The sequence below is a fragment of the Halichoerus grypus genome, chromosome 1 (assembly GCF_964656455.1).
Source record: "Halichoerus grypus chromosome 1, mHalGry1.hap1.1, whole genome shotgun sequence".
Classification (NCBI taxonomy): domain Eukaryota; kingdom Metazoa; phylum Chordata; class Mammalia; order Carnivora; family Phocidae; genus Halichoerus; species Halichoerus grypus.
Window position 1 is genome coordinate 208,162,023 of NC_135712.1, and position 19,003 is coordinate 208,181,025.

Below are 19,003 nucleotides of genomic sequence, written 5' to 3' on the forward strand. Positions count from 1 at the left end.
CGCCCCTTTTGATCACAACTGAGTTGATGCTGGTCACCAAAAGACGGCGTGATCACTGAGTGGGACCCTCAGTAACACCCACAACCTCTGAGGAAGAGAAAGGGGGGCTGCAGGTTAAGCTGTATAAAAACTTCAACACGATTTGATGAGCTCGGGGATGGTGAACCCGTGGAGCTGCTGGGAGAGGGGGGCACCTGGGGAGGGCATGGGAGCTCCGTGCCCCGTCCCCACACTTTGGCCCCGGGCACCTCTTCCATCTGGCTGTTGCTGATTTAAATTCTTTTCTAATAAACCTGTAATCTTTTTTTTTTTTTTTTTTTAAAGATTTTATTTATTTATTTGAGAGAGAGAGTGAGCGAGAGAGAGAGAGCATGAGAGAGCTTGTGAGCAGGGCAGGCAGAGGGAGAAGCAGGCTCCCTGCCGAGCAAGGAGCCCGATGCGGGGCTCGATCCCAGGACCCTGGGATCATGACCTGAGCCGAAGGCAGATGCTTAACGACTGAGCCACCCAGGCGCCTCTAATAAACCTGTAATCTAATAAAATACAATGTTTCTCTGATGTGAGCCGCTCTGGTAAATGAATCAAACCTGAGGAGGTGGTTGGGGGGAATCCCGGATCTATTGCTGGTCGATCAGAAGCACAGGTGACAACCTGGACTTGGCAATGGGCCTGCAAGTGGAGGGACAGTCTCATGAGACTGAGCCCTCACCCTGTGGGATCTGATGCTGTCTCTAGGTTGTGTCGGAATTGAGTGAATTGCTTGGTGGTTTTGGAAAAAATGCCTCTGAGCCTGGCTGATGCTGAACACCTGCACATTGCATGGTGCCCTCGGACGGTCTTGCAGTTACGGAGGTCCTGACGCTCTGACAGCCTGGGGCCGATCAGCACCTGTACCCGGCCTTGAGCCTGGGCACCGGGTGACCTGTGCTTTGCATTCTTCCTTGATAGAGCAGGAAGGATGATGGAACCTTCTGGGGCCATGCTGAGGCTGGAGGGGCCCAGCAGAGTGCCTGGGTTTGAGTGACTCTGGGACCCACCCAGGGCAGTAAGGGGTGTGAACAGCCGAGGGAGGGAGATGCTGAGCTGGCTGGGAGCCTGGGCCACTAGGCCCAGCCGCTGGGTCCAGCATGTGCCCCCCCCCCAGGCCCACCCTGCCCCTGACATGCCCCTCCCTGGTGTTCCCACCCCCCCCCCCAAAGTCCTAGGTAAGGTCCCCTGGCCCAGGCAGGAGCCAGTGGGTATGGGCAGAGCCTCGGGCAGGCGCCTGGGTGGGGGGTGCCCTCGGGGGTCCAGCAGAAAGGGGACTCGTTCCCCTGGCTTCCAGGGCCCGCCCACCCCAGTTACACAGGCCAAGTGCTAATATGGTGCTGTTTTCCCGAGGAGGCAGGGCCCTGGGCCAGGCATGGATCCTCCTCAGCATAGCTTCCCCGTGCCGGCACTGGGGGAGCAGGACCTACACTAGCCAGGCCAAGAGCGCCTGGAATCCCTTTTACAAGGCCCCAGGGGCTGTGTGCGTCTGTGCATGCGGGTCTTCCCGTGTCTGTCTCCGCAAGTCCCCATGTTCCAGCATCTCCCCTGCTACGGGGAAGGAAGGGGAGAACACTGTTCTCTAACCCCCACTGCCACCACCCCATCCTCTCCTTGGAACTCTGCAGGTGGTGGCTTCCAGGCAGGACGGCTGGGGCCCACATCACTCGGAGGACAGGGTCCCCTCGGAAATGTGGGGAGGTTGAGGCTGTCCACACATTCCTAGGGCTCTGGGCTGGCAGGCCAGGCTCAGGAATCAGCCCGAAGAAGAGGGCAGAGAGTGAGCCGGGCGCACAGGGCAGCCGCGCCGGGCAGTCAGCTACTCACCGGCTCTGTGCCAGTCTTTAAAGGGCCATTGCTCTGGGCCCCCAAAGTGCCCATCCTCCTCCACTGCCTTGTCCCCTCCCGCCTGCCCACAATCCACTCCAGGGCGGAAGGGGCCCAGCTGCCCACGGGGGCCTCCAGGACTCGGCTTGTCCATTCTCATCGGTCAGTGCCAAATGTCATCCCCCGTCCGGAGGCACGGTTTCATGTCAGCTTCCCCATGTCCCCAGGAGGGACATGTCTTCATCTTCCTGATGGGAAAACAGGCCTAGGGAGGGCAAGTGAGTTGCCGCAGGTCACCCAGCTAGTGCGAAGCGGAACCATGATTCACACCCCGTGTAGCCCGTCTCAGTGCTCGGGCTTTTTCACCACAACCCCAGGCTTTCCAGAGGCGGGCAAGGGCCGAGCATGCGTGTGGGTATTGTGTATGCGGGCGAGGGTGTGTGTTGATGTGTCTTGAGTGGGAGCGTGTACCGCATGTGTATATCTGTGAAAGGGGAGTGTGTGTGTGTGTGTGTGTGTGTGTGTGCGCGCGCCCAAGGCTGCAGAGTACGCGCACGCCATCCACACACAGTGGTGCGCGTGTGCGGCTTTTGTGTGCGAGCGCGTGCCTGTCCTGGGCCCAGCCCCGCGGCCGCGGGCTCCGTGTGTGTGTCTCACGGCGGGTGTGAGTGTGTGCGCCGCCGTGTCCGTGGGAGATGGAGCGGGTCCGAGCAAGGCTCTTGGCACGTGAGCCGGGGCCACGCAGGCTCCGGGACAGAGCAGCCCAGAGACGATGATTTTACAGCTGTTTATTGTGCTCCAGTGAAATAGAAAAAGAAAGTGCTTGCATTACAAACGCCGCTGTCACATCCACATTTTATGCCAGTCGCTGCAAACCAAACCGCGTGTGTCCGCTGCGCCTCTGGGCATGCAGTTTGCTCCCACTGCGGGGATGGGGTGGGGGCGGGCCGAGCCTGGGCTCTGGGGGCTTTGCTTGGGGGGACTTCTTGTCCTGCGGGGACCCACCTGTGAGGGAGTGGGGGGACAGCTGGGGTAGCTTTGCTCAGTGCGTCCTTTGGGTGCTGTTGGGCACACCCGGCTCGATGTTGGATCCTGCGGCGCTCCAGGGAGGAGGGCCCCCTTCCCCCCGACACACACGCCCCCCCCAGTCTGCCCCCCCCAACGCTAACCCTGTAGGCAGGTGCCAGGGGGCTGGAGGACGCCATGCAGGGGGAGGGGGTCGGCGGGGCCAGCTCGGCCGTGCCGTGCCGAGAGCAGCAGCTAGCCTCCCTGGGGGGGGGGAAGGCGGGGTGGGGGGCCCAGGGCCCTAGGCAGAGTTGTAGTAGTTGTGCGCGTGGTGGTTGTGGGTGGGCTCGCCCAGCTCCGGGTACTCGGGCGTCAGGCAGTACTTGGGGTCATAGACCTGGCGCGGCAGCCCATACACTGTCATGCCCCTCTGTGAGGCCCCCTTGTTGCTGCCCATCTGCAGGCTGACGTTGAGTGTGTCACAGTGCTCCATGCCCAGCCCTGGCTCGAAGATCTGTCGCTTGGTCCCGGGTGCAGTCATGCCAGCCTGCAGAGGGCGCAGCGGTCAGACCCTGGGGACGGCAGAGGGCAGGGGCCCCACCGGCCCCACCCCACGACCCCCCACACACCTGGCTGGCTCCCTTGTTGGTGCCCATCTGCAGGCTGATGGTGGCCTGGTCCAGGGGCTGGTCCGTGCCCAGCTTGGGGTCGTAGAGGTGACGCCGGGTGCCATAGGCCGTCATGCCCTGCTGGCTGGCAAACTTGTTGGTGCCCATCTAGGAAGCCAGAAGGAGAATCATCCCAAGGGTCACAGAGCCTCTCCACAGGCACAGCATGGGACATAGCACGTCAATGCACGCTTACGTGGACCCCTAACGAGCCACTGCATCCACTCTCGGGCTCCGGACTGGAAACAGGCCCAGAGAAGGCATGTCCCATAACCTGTAAGTGGCTCAGACCACTGGGGCCTGACTTCCAGGGTTCGAGCCCCAGCCGGGCCACTTATCACCTGGGCAGCCCCGGCAAGTGAGCTAGCTTCTCCAGGCCCCCGTTTCCTCATCTGCATAAAGGGTGCAATGATAACAGCACCCACTCCTTAGGGCTGCTGGAGGAGTGAGTTAGGGTGTGGAAAATGGCAAGCACAGTGCCTGCCATACATGTGAGTTAAAGCCAAATATCCTGTGCCCCAAAGCCCGCAGGGACCTGGGTGCCCTCCTGGCCTCCTCGACCTCCCGGCTCAGCTCAGCAGCAAGACCCCCAGGTGAGGAAGGGCCAGTACCTGCAGCCCGATGATGTTCCGCCCTTCTCTTAGCTTCTCTGGCTCAAATTTCCGTTCCTGCTTCTCTGCATACTTCACCCCTACGTTCACCTTACTCCCTTTCGTCTTGGCCTGGGGAGGGCAAAGGGAGCAGGGGGCTGACAAGGGAGCCTCCGGGCCACATTGTCCCCTCCTGGTACCTGCTCTCCCCCTCCCACCCACACTGGGCTGGGCCCCACTCAGCCCAGACCCTCCAAAGCCACCCCCACCACAGGCCCACGCCCCGACCCTTCGGCCACACTCACCATGCTGGCCAGGGCCAGGAGGGTGGACTGCACCTGGGTGTGGTTGGTGTTCTCAAACAGGTCGTTGGCCTCAAAAATGTCATGGGGCTTCACCCCATACTTGGTGATGGCCTTGATGAAGTTGCCGATGTTTTCCAGCTAGAGGGGAGCAGGTGGTGGTCAGTGGAGGATGAGCAGGGTGGGGGGCTGAGGGGCTGTGGGCCAGGGGTTGAAAGAGTTAAAAACAGAGCCTGGGCTCACCTGGTGCCAATTTTGGGTCGACTCATTGACCTTCTTCACGGAGCCTGGCTGGAGCTTATTGATGAACCTACAAGGGGTCAGGGAGGGCAGTGAGAAAGGTGAGCCCCCACTCCGTACCCATGCCCAACCCAGTGGGAAAAGGGGTCAGGATGACAGCCAGTGGGCGATTTTGCCGTTCCCTACTACAACCAGCTCAGCTGCAGCCCCGCTGATCCACCCCGCACACCCAGGCAGGACTGTGATGGCAAACTAACCTCTCAGGAGCTGGGCTCGGGTCTCTAGCAGGAAGCCCCCTCATCCCCGCTATGCAGGGGTCTCCTGCTGTGTCCCCCCCCCAGTCCCTGGTGACCACATTTCCATCTCCTGGCCTTTAGGGGGAGCCTGCACTGTGGAGAGCCCGCAGCTCAGGCCTCCGACTTCCCTTCTCTGGCCATACTCACCCCCTTGATCTCCTCCAGTCTCTCGCCTTTCAATGCCACCGGTACACCAAAAACTCCCCACTACTTCCCTGCAGCCAGGCCTCTCACTCCCCAATCCAGCGCCCTACCTGGCATCTCGAATCAAATGCACCCCACCCCAGACTCCAGACACCCACTTCCCCCAACTCAACTCCCTCCATCCTCCCAGGCTCAGGAAACACACCCTCCCAGGTGCTCAGGCAAAGCCCTCCGATTTGCTCTTGACTCTCCTATCCCTTTCTCCCATTCCCACACGCAACCGCTCAGCACATCCGCTGGCTCTGCCTTCTGAAGACATTCAGAAGCCTGTCGCTCCTTGCCACCTCCGCCCTGCTCTGAGCTGCACCTGTCTCCCTCCTGGGCTCTTGCAGGGGCCTCCTGTGGCACCCAGCCTCCACCTTGTCCCCTGCAGACCCTCGTAGCTAGAATGGCCTTTTCAAAATAATTCCAGTTACTCCCCAGCTCAAAACTGCTCCATGGTTTCCCTTCAGAATACAGATCCTAATCCTTTAGCAAGACTAAACGGCCCTACATCATCTGGCCCCCAGCTAACTTCACTTCCCATAATCTCTCCTCACTGTTCCTTCAACACACTATGCTTGCTCCCACCCCAGGGCCTTTGCACCACTGTTCCCCCCACCTCCCACCCCCCGCCTGGCCCACTCTTTCCTCAGATGCCCTCCCAACTCCCTCACTCACTTCATCCAAGATTCTGCTCAAATGCTACCTCTTCTGAAAGACCTCCAGACCATTCTGTACAAAGCAGCAACCCAAAAAGGGATTATTTCATTGATTTGATCTCAACTAGGACTCAAGCTCTGTGTGAGCTCGGAGGTAAGTCTGTTTTGTTCACTATCCCCAGTGCCTAGACCTGGCACACAGTAGGTGTTCCATAAATTCTTGGCACGTGAATGACTGAATGGGTGGGTAGTTCTGCGCTCTTTAATGCCCGAGCAACCCTGTCTGAGCTGGGACACCAAAATGTCCCCCTATTCCTTATTCCCACTGGATATGGTAGAATAAGATCCCCCCACCATGCCACCTTTCCAGCACCTAGACCTTGGTAAGGCTGCACCTTCGGGAAGCTTCCCAAGGTCACTCTTTGGCCATCACAGTCACCCTGCCCTGGGTGAGACTCAGAGATACAGACAGGACCCCACTGGGCTCAGGGCCCTATCCAGCATTAGTGTCGCTGTGGAATCTGGAACCAGGGCTTGGGAGCTGCGTGGATTTTCATTCCTCTCAGTGATTTAAGTTCTGAGAAGAGTAGAAAATCAGGGCCTACTTAAATTACCGTGGCGTAACTCTCATGTCACCAAGCCAGTGATGAACGGCCATTGTTGCCTATTGATTTTAGCTGTTCCTTGAACACACTATGCTTGGAACTCTTTCTTGGAACCTCTCTTTCTTGGAACTCTGGAGGCCATAAATGCGCCTGCCCTGTCTGCATGGTGGTTAAGCCTAGATTCTGGTCATTTCTGTTGGAACAGCTTGGGACTCTGGGCGATGTGTTTTACTTAACTGAGCCTCCTTTTTCTTTCCTGTTAAATGGGCACAATGATTCTTTGCCACCGCTCTTTCAAGGTCTCAGCTATAAAGTACCTAACCCAGCTCTGAGCTCATAGTTGTTTGAGGGGTTGAGGGCGTAGGGATTAATGTCCAGGTTGGGGGGCAGCCCAAGGCAGTGTAGGCTCCACTCACTCGCAAAGAATGATGCCATCTTTGAGGCCATCCATGAAGTTGTTCCCAATGCGGCGCCCTGTCACCCCCTCGATCCACTCTCGAAGCTCCTGCTCCCGCTGGTGGTCATACTTCTGCGCCAGCTGGGGGTGGGGGACACAGAGAAGGTGGTAAGGACGCAGTGGGGAGCAGAGTTAACTCTCCGGACCCAGTCGGAGGTTCCCTAAGCCCGATCTTCCTCATCCCTTCCCAACTAAGGCAATTCTGCCCCAGCGTCCATGGGGGGGGCTGAAGTGGGCCAAGGGCCAGGGCTGAGGTGGCACCTGCCCAGGGGGCCATTCCGGACATTCTGAGGTTTGGCACCAGAGAATGCAGACAAGGGGGGTTTGGAGAGCAGGGTACTCAGAGCTGGGGGGCGGTGCCTGGCCTCTTGGTCCCCGCCTCCAGGCCAAACTTGGGGCTTAGCTTCCCCTGGCCCTGCCCCCCAACCCCCTGCTGGGAGCCTGGGCGCCTCAGGCAGGGGAGGAAGAACCCTAAGGAGGTGGCTCTGAGTACTGCCTTGCAGGGGGCTGTTCTGTCTTGCATGTCTCTCTGCTTCAGTGTCTCTCCAGGTCCTATCCCCTGGGCTCGGCTCTGGCTGGAGGCTCCGGGGGCTTGTCTTTGTCTTACTCCTGGCCCCATGCATGCACGGCTGTATTTCTCTCTCTCTCTCTCCCCATCCCCTTGCCCTCTGTCTCTCCCCAGCTCTGTCTTTCCTTGGCCCTGTCTTCCTGTCCCCATCTCTCCGTGCCTGGTTGGGGGTGGGGCTCCTGGCCCGTCCATCTCTGCCTCCCCAGTCGCTCTGGTCTCCGACTCCAGGTTCTCTGCCTCTGGTGGGGGGTGGGGCTCATCTGTCTCCTCTCCCGGCCTCTCCATCCCAGTCTCCGTCTTATCTGGCTCCTGGCTCACCCTCCCCATCCATCCCTCTCAAGTCTCGGGCTCCCAGAATCTCTGTCTGCGACTCTCGCCCTCTTTCCCCACTCCCCACGCTGCCTCCTCCGTTTCTCCAGAACCCTCCGCCCCAGCCCAGTCAGGCTTCCAAGACTCTGGGGGACGGAGCTGCCCCTTCTCCTGGGGGGGGGGGGAGGAGGAGGTGGGAGGGGGCGGCCCCTCACCTGGCCCCGGCCCTGCCGCCCCCCTCCCCACCAGCCCGGCTTTATAAAGCGAACCGGCCCTTATATAGCGCGGCCCCGCGGGCCGGGCTCCCCGAGGCCGCCTTATATGGCGCGGCGGCTTCGCGCGGCTCTGGGGCCGGCGCCGGGGGGGAGGGGGGCCGCGCTGGGATCCCGCCCGGCCTGAGCACCCGCCCCCAGCCAGCCCCCTCCTCCAGCGGCGAGGATCCCCCGGCCCAGGATCCAATCCCAGCTCCCCACTTCCTCGCTGTACGCTGGGAAAAGCCACCCCGGGCCTCAATGTTCTCCTCTGTCAAATGGGGCGCTGGGACTCCTGGCAACGCTCAGGGGAGCATTCCAGTGAGTTAGAAGTTCACTGCCCTGGAGAAGCTGAACCCCATTCCCGGGTGTGTGTGTTTCACGGGGATGAGGCCAGGATCCTAGTTCTGCAGCTCCTTTACGTAGAACCCAAGCTACTCGCCTCTCCTCTCTGAACCTCAGTTTACCCATCCATAGCATGAAGGTGATATCTGGATGTTTTCCCAGCTCAAAATTAGGAGATCCCTGCCATGTCCCTAATGCTCACTCTCTGACCTCCCCGGCTGTCTCCCTCTCCCTTCAGGATCTCCCACACTATCTGGGCCTCACTTCCCCAGAATTCCAGCTCTCAAGCACTCCCCAGTTTCTTTTTGAGATGGGGGTGTGTGTGAGGAAAATCAAGTCCTTTCCCAGCGCCCCAGGAACACAAAAGGAACAGGGGGCAGGTTAACAGGAGACTCTGATCAAGGGGGGATCTTTACAAGGGACCGACCACCTCAGTTTACCTGTGGTTGCCTGCATGCCCTCCATTTTACCCGCCCCCCAACAGTAGCTGCGGGCTCTGGGATGCTCTGGATGGGGAGTAAGGCGGTCCCTACCCCGTATCTGTCCTTTTTCCCTCTCTGGTTCCAAGTCACATGGGTAGACAAGAGGGGGTCCAGGGAACCCCAAGAGCGGAGCCTCTGACCTGCCAGGGTGTGTGGGCCAAGCGGGGGCCCTACCTTGTTCTTGACCTCAGCCGACAAGCCATAGGCGGGGCCCCGGTTGAAGTGAGCAGAGGACATGCCGGCTGGTGGTGGGCCGCGCTAGCAGTAGCTCTGAGGACCCTCTGAGGACCCGACCGAGGCAGCTGCTAAGGCTCCGTCTGCGAACTCTTCCCTCCTCACACGTTTTTGAAGCTCTGGAGGCGGCCCGGGCCTCTTCCAAGGTCGTCCCATTGGCTGCAGGGGCCTGCCAAGGGGCGGGGCACCCCCCACCTCGGCCATCCTCCCCCCTCCCCCCCCCCCCGTGATGTCAGGGCCTTGGTATTGGGAGCTGATTGTGTCATTGTTTCCACCTAGGGGGGCGGCCTGGGTTATTATTTGGGGTGGGGGGGCTTGGTCATGAGAGATGAAGATTTCCCCATCCTTGCCGGCCCTCCACTGTTCGTTGGACCTCTGGCTGGGCCTCCTGGTTTCTTTGTGTCTGTCACTGAGGCCATCTCTCCTTGTCTCTGAGGTCATTTCTCTGCAGCCCATGGTAGCTTAGTGAGCACCACCCTGGGTTTAACTCCAGACACCAACAGTCTCTAAGTGGGCCTCTGTTGCCACATCTGTAAAATGGGCTAATGGATGGTGCATGCCCAGTGGGCAGTGCCTGGCACAGGGAAGGACTCAGGATAATTGCAATATTTCCAATGAGCATCTGGCACCCTACTTCTGTCCCCTCCAGTCCCTCATAAGGATCTGGGGGAGCAGAGATCCTGGATGTTACCCTCTCCACTACCTGTGTTTGCCATGGAGCGGCTGTGTTAGCAGGTTCCAGGCCATGGACACCCCTGTGTTTCCCTGTTCCAGCCAGGGCGGCCTGGAGGGAACACCTGCAAACAGCCCCGTCTGGCCAGATCTCACCCCTGGATGACATGACCACATCATGCCACATATGTCAAGGTGATGTTAGTGACATTTGGATGACATGTGAGCAACCTGCCATATACTGATGATACCTTAAGGACATGCAATTTGCTGGCCACATGCTAAGGACACGGCTGTGACATGCTAATATGACAGACACCCCTCATGTCAGGCCCTGTTACAAGTACTGTACGTGTATCAACTCATGCTTCAAAACAACCTCAGAAACGGACGCTGTTATTATGCACACTTTACAGATGGGGAAACTGAGGCACGGGATGTAGAATCCCTTTCCGAGTGTCACATGCGTCAGTGGCAGAGCGGAATCTGAAGCCAGGCCCCTGTGCCTAATGCTACCAGGCTGTCAGGGTTCCTCGCCCTCAGCGCTGTCGACATCAAGGCTGGATAATTCTTCCTGGCTGGAGTCTCTGCTGGGCCTCCTCGGACTTTAAGCAGCATCTCCAGCCTCTATCTACTAGGTGCCTAGAGCACTCCCTTAGTCTCGCCAAACAGAAATGTCTCCAGACATTGCCAAATGTCCCTGGGAAGGGGAGTGGTGGTTTGTGAACCACTGGGTTCAACCAATATGCTACGGGCAAGGTGACTAAAATGCGTAGAATGAGCTAACAATTAGCTCCTGCTATACTATATTCTAAGTGCACTGGGTCTGCTAACTCATTCCTCACAACAGCCTTCTGAGGTGGGGTCTGTATGAGGCACAGAGAGGTGCAGCCGACTGCCTGGCGTTACACAGCGCGAGAGTGACGCGACGCAGTCGGGACTCGAACGCGCAGATTCCGGGATCCTGCCCACGCTGAGCGGCCCCCCCCCCAACCCCCAGCGGGGCCACAGGTCGCTACTGCGCAAGTGAGAACCCGCGCCTTGGCGGAGTAGGCGGCTGGCGCCCCCTGGCGGCCCAGGAGTGGCGAGGGCGGAGGCGGGGCCTGGCGGGGTCCGGCCGGCGGTGACGCGAAGCGCTGACTCACTCGGCTCCGCCCCCGGCCCGCGGCCGCTTGGCCATTTATAGAATCCGCGCGGACTCTGAAGTCACGGCCCAGGCACGACGGGGGCGGGGTGGGGGCGCTCTTGGCGCGTCCCCCGGCGGGGCAGCCCGGGGTCTCCCTAGGGGGTGGCCCTTTCTGAGTCTGTCGTGTCCCTCGGATTCTAAGTCTGTGTCTGCATCTCTTGCTCTGGCTCTTGGTTGCAATAAGCCTGTCTCTGCCTTGCCTAGTCTTTTTCTGACTTTGTCTATGAATCTGCCTGTCTCACTGTTTGTCTGTCTATCTCTGTTCCCCTGTCTCTCTCCATTATCTCTCCATCTCTGGGTCTCTGTTTCACCTCTCTAAGTCGTTGTTTTTCTGACTCGATGTCTCTCCGTCGTTTCTGTCTTTCTGTGTCTCTGGTTGATAGGGGTGGAAGCAGAAGGAGAGGACTGATCCCATCCGGAGGTCCCAACCCCTGGGGACCCCCCCATTACTGGCTGCCCCGTGCGCAGTCCCCTACTTAGCTCCTATCTGGTGTTTCCCAGGCCCCAGCCCCTCTGTGCCTCAGTTTCCCATCTAAATGAAAGGTGGGATCTTGTAAGAAATGGAGTCTCCCCGAAGGGTCCAGGAGGTCATGAAAGAAAAACGCTGCCCCACCTTATTTTTTGGAAACCCCCCTAAGACCTTCGTACCTCTCAGGGCCATCTAAAACACACACACACACACACACACACACACACACACACACACACACACTCTGTACTTGTGTGTCTCCAGGAGAGAGTCGCAACCCCCTTCCCCTTGCACCTGCCTGTCTGGGCAGCTCCACTCTGCCAGCCCCCTCTCACTTAGCTTCCCCCTCCTGAAAATAAGCAGGAGCTGTTGTTCATAATGGCTTCTGTTTCTGGAGGGCTCATTCCATGCCAGGCACTGTGCCAAGCACAACCATTTAATCCTCACTGCCACCTTCTTGGGGTGGAAACATGCAGGCCCATTTTATAGATAAGGAAACTCAAGGTTCAGAGAGACCAAGCCACTCTCCCAGGGCTACGCTGCCCCTGCTGCTCCCGCTGCCCCCAGATCCTTCCACATGTATTTCCTGAGCACCCAAACATGCTCCCACCTCAGGACCTTTGCACTAGCAAAGGACACATTTCCAAAAGATGCCTACATGACCTCTCCCTCACTTCCTCTGCTCAAATGTCACCCACTTTGGAGAGGCCCTCCCTGACCCAGACCTGCTCTAAGATAATAGCATCTCCCACCCCCGGGCTGACTGGGAGAGGATAGGCATGAGGGAACTATTCACTTAGTGTTTGCACCTGATAGTGGCTATGTCTGCCTCCATAAAAACTTTCACTTTAAAAAATCATTTTTAGGGGCGCCTGGGTGGCTCAGTTGTTAAGCGTCTGCCTTTGGCTCAGGTCATGATCCCAGGGTCCTGGGATCAAGCCCTGCATCGGGCTCCCTGCTCCGCGGGAAGCCTGCTTCTCCCTCTCCCACTCCCCCTGCTTGTGTTCCCTCTCTTGCTGTCTCTCTCTCTGTCAAAAAAAAAAAAAAATCATTTTTAGGGCACCCGGGTGGCTCAGTCGTTAAGCGTCTGCCTTCGGCTCAGGTCATGATCCCAGGGTCCTGGGATCGAGCCCCACATCAGGCTCCCTGATCAGCAGGAAGCCGGCTTCTCCCTCTTCCACTCCCCCTCCCCCTGCTTCTGTTCCCTCTCTCGCTGTGTCTCTCTCTGTCAAATAAATAAATAAAATCTTTTTTTAAAAAATCACTTTTAGGTAGGGCACCTGGGTAGCTCAGTTGGTTAAGCATCTGCTCAGCAGGGAGCCCGCTTCTCCCTCTCCCTCTGCCGCTCCCCCTGCTTGTGCTCTGTCACGCTCTCTCTGTCAAATCAATAAATAAAATCTTTAAAAATATATCATTTTAAAGCCCCCATTTATACCTGAAACTAATATAACATTGTATGTTAAGTGTATTTTAATGACAAAATAAAATAAATTTTAAAAAACCACCCACCACTCTCTATCTCCTTTCCAGGCTTTCTTTTTCTTATCATCTCCTCTTTGCTTACATCTATCTCATCCTATGAGAATAAAAGCTCCACAGAGGCTGGGCTTTGTGTGTTTTGTTCAGTGCTCTAGCTCCAGTGGCCAGTACAGTGCCTGCACCCAACAGGGGCTCAAAAAAAGGCTCCCCGGATAAATGGAATTAAAGTTGGTGAGCCAGGACTCGAACCACATTTGTCTGAAATGTTGGTGTTTAACCACGCACAAAGGAAGGGCCTACTTTGCAGGCACTTCCTGGACTAAGGACAGTTGAGCTGGGTGTCTCCTTTGTGTTTCCATTCCAACCTTCCCCTAAAAGACCAGTTGGAGGGTGGATAGCGGGATGGGCCACAGGCTGGGCTGGGGTTATGTAGGTCATTCTACGGCTGCCCACTCCCTTGTCCAGCCACGAGCTTTGCAAGATGTTTTGTAGGAAAAACATATGGTTGAACAAGAGGAGCCTTTTTACAGATGTGTCCCGCTGACTGCCAGATGGGCAAAATTCAGAACACCTGACAACAGGTGGTGCTGGGGAAGCTGTGAGAATGGGGTGGGTGGGTGTGGGAAATTTGTGGATAGCTTTCAAAATGACAAGTGTCCTTACCTTTTCTGGTGGTTAATTTTATATATCAAGTTGATTGGGCCATGGGGTACCCAGATAGTTGGTCAAACATTACTCTGGGTGTGTCTGTGAGGGTATTTGGGGATGGGATTCATATTTGAATTTATAGACAGTAAAACAGATTGCCTTCCCCAATATGGATGGGCCTCACTCAATCAGTCAGAGGCCTGAATAGAACAAAAAGGCTGACCTTTTCTTTTCTTTTAAGATTTTATTTATTTGTTTGACAGAAAGAGAGAAAAAGAGAGAGGGAACACAAGCAGGGGGAATGGGAGAGGGAGAAACAGGCTCCCTGCTGAGGGAGCCCGATGCAGGACTCGATCCCAGGACCCTGAGATCATGACCTGAGCCGAAGGCAGATGCTTAACAACTGAGCCACCCAGGCGCCCAAAGGCTGTCCTTTTCTGTCCACTAAGAAGAAACTCATGGGATGCCTGGCTGGCTCAGTCAGTAGAGCATGTGACTCTTGATCCTGGGGTTATGAGTTTGAGTCCCACATTGGGTGTAGAGATTACTTAAAAATCCAATCTTCAGGGCTCCTGGGTGGCTCAGTCATTGAGCGTCTGCCTTCGGCTCAGGTCATGATCCCAGGGTCCTGGGATCGAGCCCCTCATTGGGCTCCCTGCTCAGCGGGGAGCCTTCTTCTCCCTCTCCCACTCCCCCCTGCTTGTGATCTCTCTCTCACACAAAAATAAATAAAATCTTTTTTAAAAAATAAATAAAATCTTTAAAAAAGAGAGAGAGAAGAAGAAACTCCTCATATGGGACATTGGTCTTTTCCTGCCTTCGGACTGGAATTGAAACATCAGCTCTTCTTGGTTCTCAAGCCTGCCAGCTGTGACACTGGAACTTACTGGCTCCCTGGGTTCTCGGGGCTTCAGACTGAGACTAGAACGACATCGTCTGCTCTCCTGGGTCTCCAGCTTGCCAACTGCAGATATTGGACTTCTCAGCCTCCATAATCATGTGAGTCATTTCCTTATAATAACACACATACACACTGTCTCTGTCTTTGCTGCTCTTTATTCCGTTGGTTTCGTTTCTCTGGAGAACCCTGCTATCTAATATAACTTCTGATCCAGAAAAATCTCTTTTTTTAGAATATAACAAGAAGTACAAGTGTAGGTGTGAAAAGAACATTTATTGCAGGGGCCTTTTAAGAACAGTTTACCCTGTAGATCCATCAACAGGGAACAGGTGAGACAGACACAGATGAAGGCAGAGTATGCAGCTTTTTGTGTCAATGACATAACAACCCTGTGGTGCTGTGGTTTAGAGTAGGGGGAAGGGGGGTTCTGGATCCATATTCCATGGGTTTGGGGCATGCCCTGGTGCTTTCTGGCTGTGTGACCTTGGATAGGTATCTTAACCTCTCTGCGATTCGGTTTCCTCCTCTGGAAAATGGGCATATTGATAGTGCCCGCTTCCTAGGTTTATTTTCTAATTTTTTATTTTGAGATAATTTTAGACATACAGAAAATTTGCAAAAATAGCACAGAGAATTCCCATATACCCTTCACCTTGCTGCTCCCACTGTTAACATCTTACATAACCATAGTACATTTATTAAAACTAAGAACTTAACCTTGGTACAATACTATTAATAAACTACAGACTTGATTTGGATTTCTCCAGGTTTTCTACGGATCCTTTTTCTGTTCCAGGACCCAATCCAAGATCTCTCATTGCATTAGGTTGTCATGTCTCCTTAGACTCCTCCAGTCAGTGACAGAGCCTCAGTCGTTCATGACCCCACACTCTTGAAGGGAGTCGGCCAATATCTGTGTAGACTATCTCTCAGTTTGGTTTATGTTGATTAGATTGAGGTTTCCACATTACTGGGAAGGATACCAGAGAGGTGATGTTCTCTTCTCATACCAGGGGCTTATGATGTCACGGTGACTCACTGCTGGTGATTTTAACCTCCGTCCCTTGGTTAAGGAGCTGTCTGCCAGGATCCAACCCTGTGAAGCCGCTATTTTTCCTAGGGTTGTTTTGAGGACTCTGCGTTAAAGGGTCTGCATCGGGGCTCCACACACACTGTTGTTCTCTGTGTTAATAAATACAAAAAAGAAATATGTAAACGCCTGTGTTTGAATCCGTTACTTCTGTAAGGCTAAATAAGAAAATGAGAGCCGTAACTGCTTCAACAGGAGAAGGGACACTGGTGGCTCGGAAAGCCGTGGCCAGTTCCGCGACATCACCACCACCACCCACGCGTGCCCTCACCCACGTCCCAGTTGAGCAGAGCGGAAGTGCGCCTGCGCAGAGCTGGGCACTGGAGCCAAGGGCCGGAGCTCTCCCAGCAGCTGCCCACGTGGCTGTCAACGTGCTGGAGTGGGGCGCCCCAGCCCCCTGGACCGGCAGCTGATTGGCTGGAGCTCCTTTCAGCCTGGCCAATCACAGGAATCTTGATGAGGCGGAAGTGCGGCGGCTGCGCAGTCTTTGAGGCATCCTACCGGTGGCTGAGTAGCCTCCTGTCCCCCGGGGCAGCGCCCTGTGTCGCGGAGGCCAAGGGACTGCAGATAGGGCTTTTCGGAGGTGGATAACTGTCCTCGCCTGGAGCCTCTGTTACTGCCAGGCCTCTGCTTTATGTGCTAATCCGCTTAGGTTAATAGCCTTCAACTGGCGCTCCCCGCTCTCCCGCCCCCCAGCCCAGGAGCCCCGAACTCCAGTCTGACTTCATCTCTTATCACTTTTTTTTTTTTAAAGTAGACTTTTTTTTTTAATGCCATCTCATTGTTCCCATTTGTATTTATTTTTTAATTTTTTTTAAAGATTTTATTTATTTATTTGACAGAGACAGAGCAGGAACACAAGCAGCGGGAGAGGGAGAAGGAGAAGCAGGCTTCCCGCCGAGCAAGGAGCCTGATGTGGGCCTCGATCCCAGGACTCTGGGATCATGACCTGAACGGAAGGCAGACGCTTAACGAGTGAGCCACTCAGGCGCCCTAAAGTGACTTTAAAAAAATTGTAGTGAAGGGGCGCCTGGGTGGCTCAGTCGGTTAAGCGACTGCCTTCGGCTCAGGTCATGATACTGGAGTCCCGGGATCGAGTCCTGCATCGGGCTCCCTGCTCAGCAGGGAGTCTGCTTCTCCCTCTGACCCTCCTCCCTCTCATGCTCTCTGTCTCTCATTCTCTCTCTCTCAAATAAATAAATAAAATCTTAAAAAAAAAGAAATAAAAAATTGTAGTAAAATGTACATAACATAAAATGTACCATTTTAAGTGTCCAGTTCTGTGTTACTAAGTACATTCACATTGTTGCGCAACCATCACCACCATCCATCACCAGAACTTATTTCAATCTTCTAAAACTGAAACTGGGGGCGCCTGGGTGGCTCAGTCGTTAAGCGTCTGCCTTCCATTCGGGTCATGATCCCAGGGTACTGGGCTCAAGCCCCACATCTGGCTCTCCGATCGGCGGGAAGCCTGCTTCTCCCTCTCCCACTCCCCCTGCTTGTGTTTCTTCTCTTGCTGTGTCTCTCTCCGTCAAATAAATAAAATCTTTTAAAAATATAAAATAAAACTGAAACTGTTGCCATTAAATGCTAACTCCTCATGCTCTCCTCCCTCCAGCTCCTAGCAACCACCATTCTACTTTCTATCATTTGCCTTTTCTAGGGACCTCATATAAATGGACTAATACAGTATTTGTCCTTTTGTGGCTGTTTTATTTCATTTAGCACCATGTCCCCAAGGTTCATCCGTGTTGTATCATGTGTCAGAATTTCCTTAATTTTTAAGGCTGAATAATATTCCATTGTATGTGTATGCTACGTTTTGTTTATCCATTCATCCATCCATGCACACTTGAGTTGCCTTTGCTATCGTGAATCATACTGCCATGAATATGGGTGTATAACTATCTGTTCGAGTCCCTGCTTTCAGTTCTTTTGGGTATATACCCAGAAATGGAATCGCTGAATCATATGGTAGTTCTATTTATAATTTTTTGAGGAACTCCACCATACATTTTTCCTTAGTGGCTGAACCAGTTTATATTCCCACAAGCCAGTGTACAAGTGTTTCACTTTCTTCAAATCCTCAGTGACACTTCTTTAGACTTTTAAAATATACATACAGAAAGGTGTGTAAATATAGCTCAATGAATCAGTTATCATATTTTAAAACTTTTTTATTTTTTTTAAAGATTTTATTTATGTATTTGACAGAGAGAGACACAGCGAGAGAGGGAACACAACCAGGGGGAAAGGGAGAGGGAGAAGCAGCCTTCCCGTGGAGCAGGGATCCCAATGCGGGGCTCGATCCCAGGACCCTGGGATCATGACCTGAGCCGAAGGCAGCTGCTTAACGACTGAGCCACTGGTGCCCCCATATTTTAAAACTTTTAAATTCAGCTATTACCTAAAGTAAAATGTACAATCTTAATGGAGAGCTTGATGAATGTGATGAACATACATATACACCCATGTAATCATCACATAGCTCAAGCCATTAAATATTTCTTTTTAAAATTTCTTTATTAATGTCAACATTTTGTTAATCACATGTAGCATTTTACATTTTTACTTCATGAAAATATGTCCTTCCTTGGAAAATTCTAAGTACTTGGAGAACTTAAGTTTCTCTCTTTTTTTTAAGATTTTATTTATTTATTTAGAAAGAGAGATCTCGGGAGTGCATGCCAGTGGGGGGAGGGGCAGAGGGAGAAAGAGAGAGAGAATCTCAAGCAGACTCTGCACTGAGCACAGAGCCCAATGCAGGGCTCAATTTCATGACCCTGAGATCATGACCTGAGCCAAAACCAAGAGTCAGATGCTTAACCAGCTGAGCCACCCAGACCCCCAGTTGGAGAACTTAAGTTTCTTTACCTGTTCTCAAATTAATTTTACATTTCCTTCTGGATCTAGCACACAACATGAGTTTTTTTTTTTAAGATTTATTTATTTATTTGAGAGAGACACAGCGAGAGAGGGAACACAAGCAGGGGGAGTGGGAGAGGGAGAAGCAGGCTTCCCGCTGAGCAGGGAGCCCGATGCGGGGCTGGATCCCAGGACCCTGGGATCATGACCTGAGCCGAAGGCAGACACTTAACGACTGAGCCACCCAGGCGCCCCTGAATTTTTTTTTTTTAAGATTTTATTTATTTATTTGACAGCGAGAGAGAGCACAAGCAGGCAGAGAGAGAAACAGGCTTCCCGCTGAGCAAGGAGCCCAACATGGGGCTCAATCCCAGGACCGTGGGACCACACCCCGAGCCAAAGGCAGCCATTAACTGACTGAACCACTCAGGTGCCCTGAATTTGTTTTTTAAAATGTATAAATATTTGTTGAATTAATAAATGTATTTTGATGCTTTGTTTGAAATGGCAGATTGACAGAAGGCATAAATCTAAATACTTAAATTATACACAGGACACAGAGAATCCCCCTCTACACACAAGCAAGAAGGGATTAAAATATTTTTTAATTACAAAAGGTAAATGTTCCGGGGCACCTGA

At 54.2% G+C, this 19,003-nt stretch overlaps 1 protein-coding gene and 1 long non-coding RNA gene across 2 annotated transcripts; both read right to left on the bottom strand.

Annotated features, from left to right (window-relative positions):
• Positions 1 to 149: 149 nt before the first annotated feature.
• LOC118533569 (uncharacterized) lies at positions 150 to 680 on the bottom strand. The gene is made up of 2 exons (XR_004916284.2): positions 527 to 680; positions 150 to 293 (listed from the first exon to the last, which is right to left on the bottom strand). It is a non-coding gene; the product is annotated as an uncharacterized LOC118533569 (long non-coding RNA).
• A 1,946-nt stretch (positions 681 to 2,626) lies between these two features.
• Positions 2,627 to 9,146, bottom strand: CNN1 (calponin 1). The gene is made up of 7 exons (XM_036088912.2): positions 8,992 to 9,146; positions 6,822 to 6,943; positions 4,663 to 4,729; positions 4,423 to 4,560; positions 4,139 to 4,249; positions 3,489 to 3,635; positions 2,627 to 3,406 (listed from the first exon to the last, which is right to left on the bottom strand). Exons 1-7 carry the CDS (start codon positions 9,052 to 9,054, stop codon positions 3,161 to 3,163), a joined length of 894 nt encoding a protein of 297 aa, XP_035944805.1. The 5' UTR covers positions 9,055 to 9,146; the 3' UTR covers positions 2,627 to 3,160.
• Positions 9,147 to 19,003: the final 9,857 nt, after the last annotated feature.

Excerpts from the sequence above, each read along its gene's own strand:
- CNN1 (XM_036088912.2), bottom strand. The coding sequence starts at position 9,054 with ATGTCCTCTGCTCACTTCAACCGGGGCCCCGCCTATGGCTTGTCGGCT. Across the intron at positions 4,561-4,662 it reads CGACCCAAAATTGGCACCAG|CTGGAAAACATCGGCAACTT; the intron begins GTGAGCCCAGGC and ends GCTCCCCTCTAG. Across the intron at positions 3,636-4,138 it reads GGAACATCATCGGGCTGCAG|ATGGGCACCAACAAGTTTGC; the intron begins GTACTGGCCCTT and ends CTGGCTTCCTAG.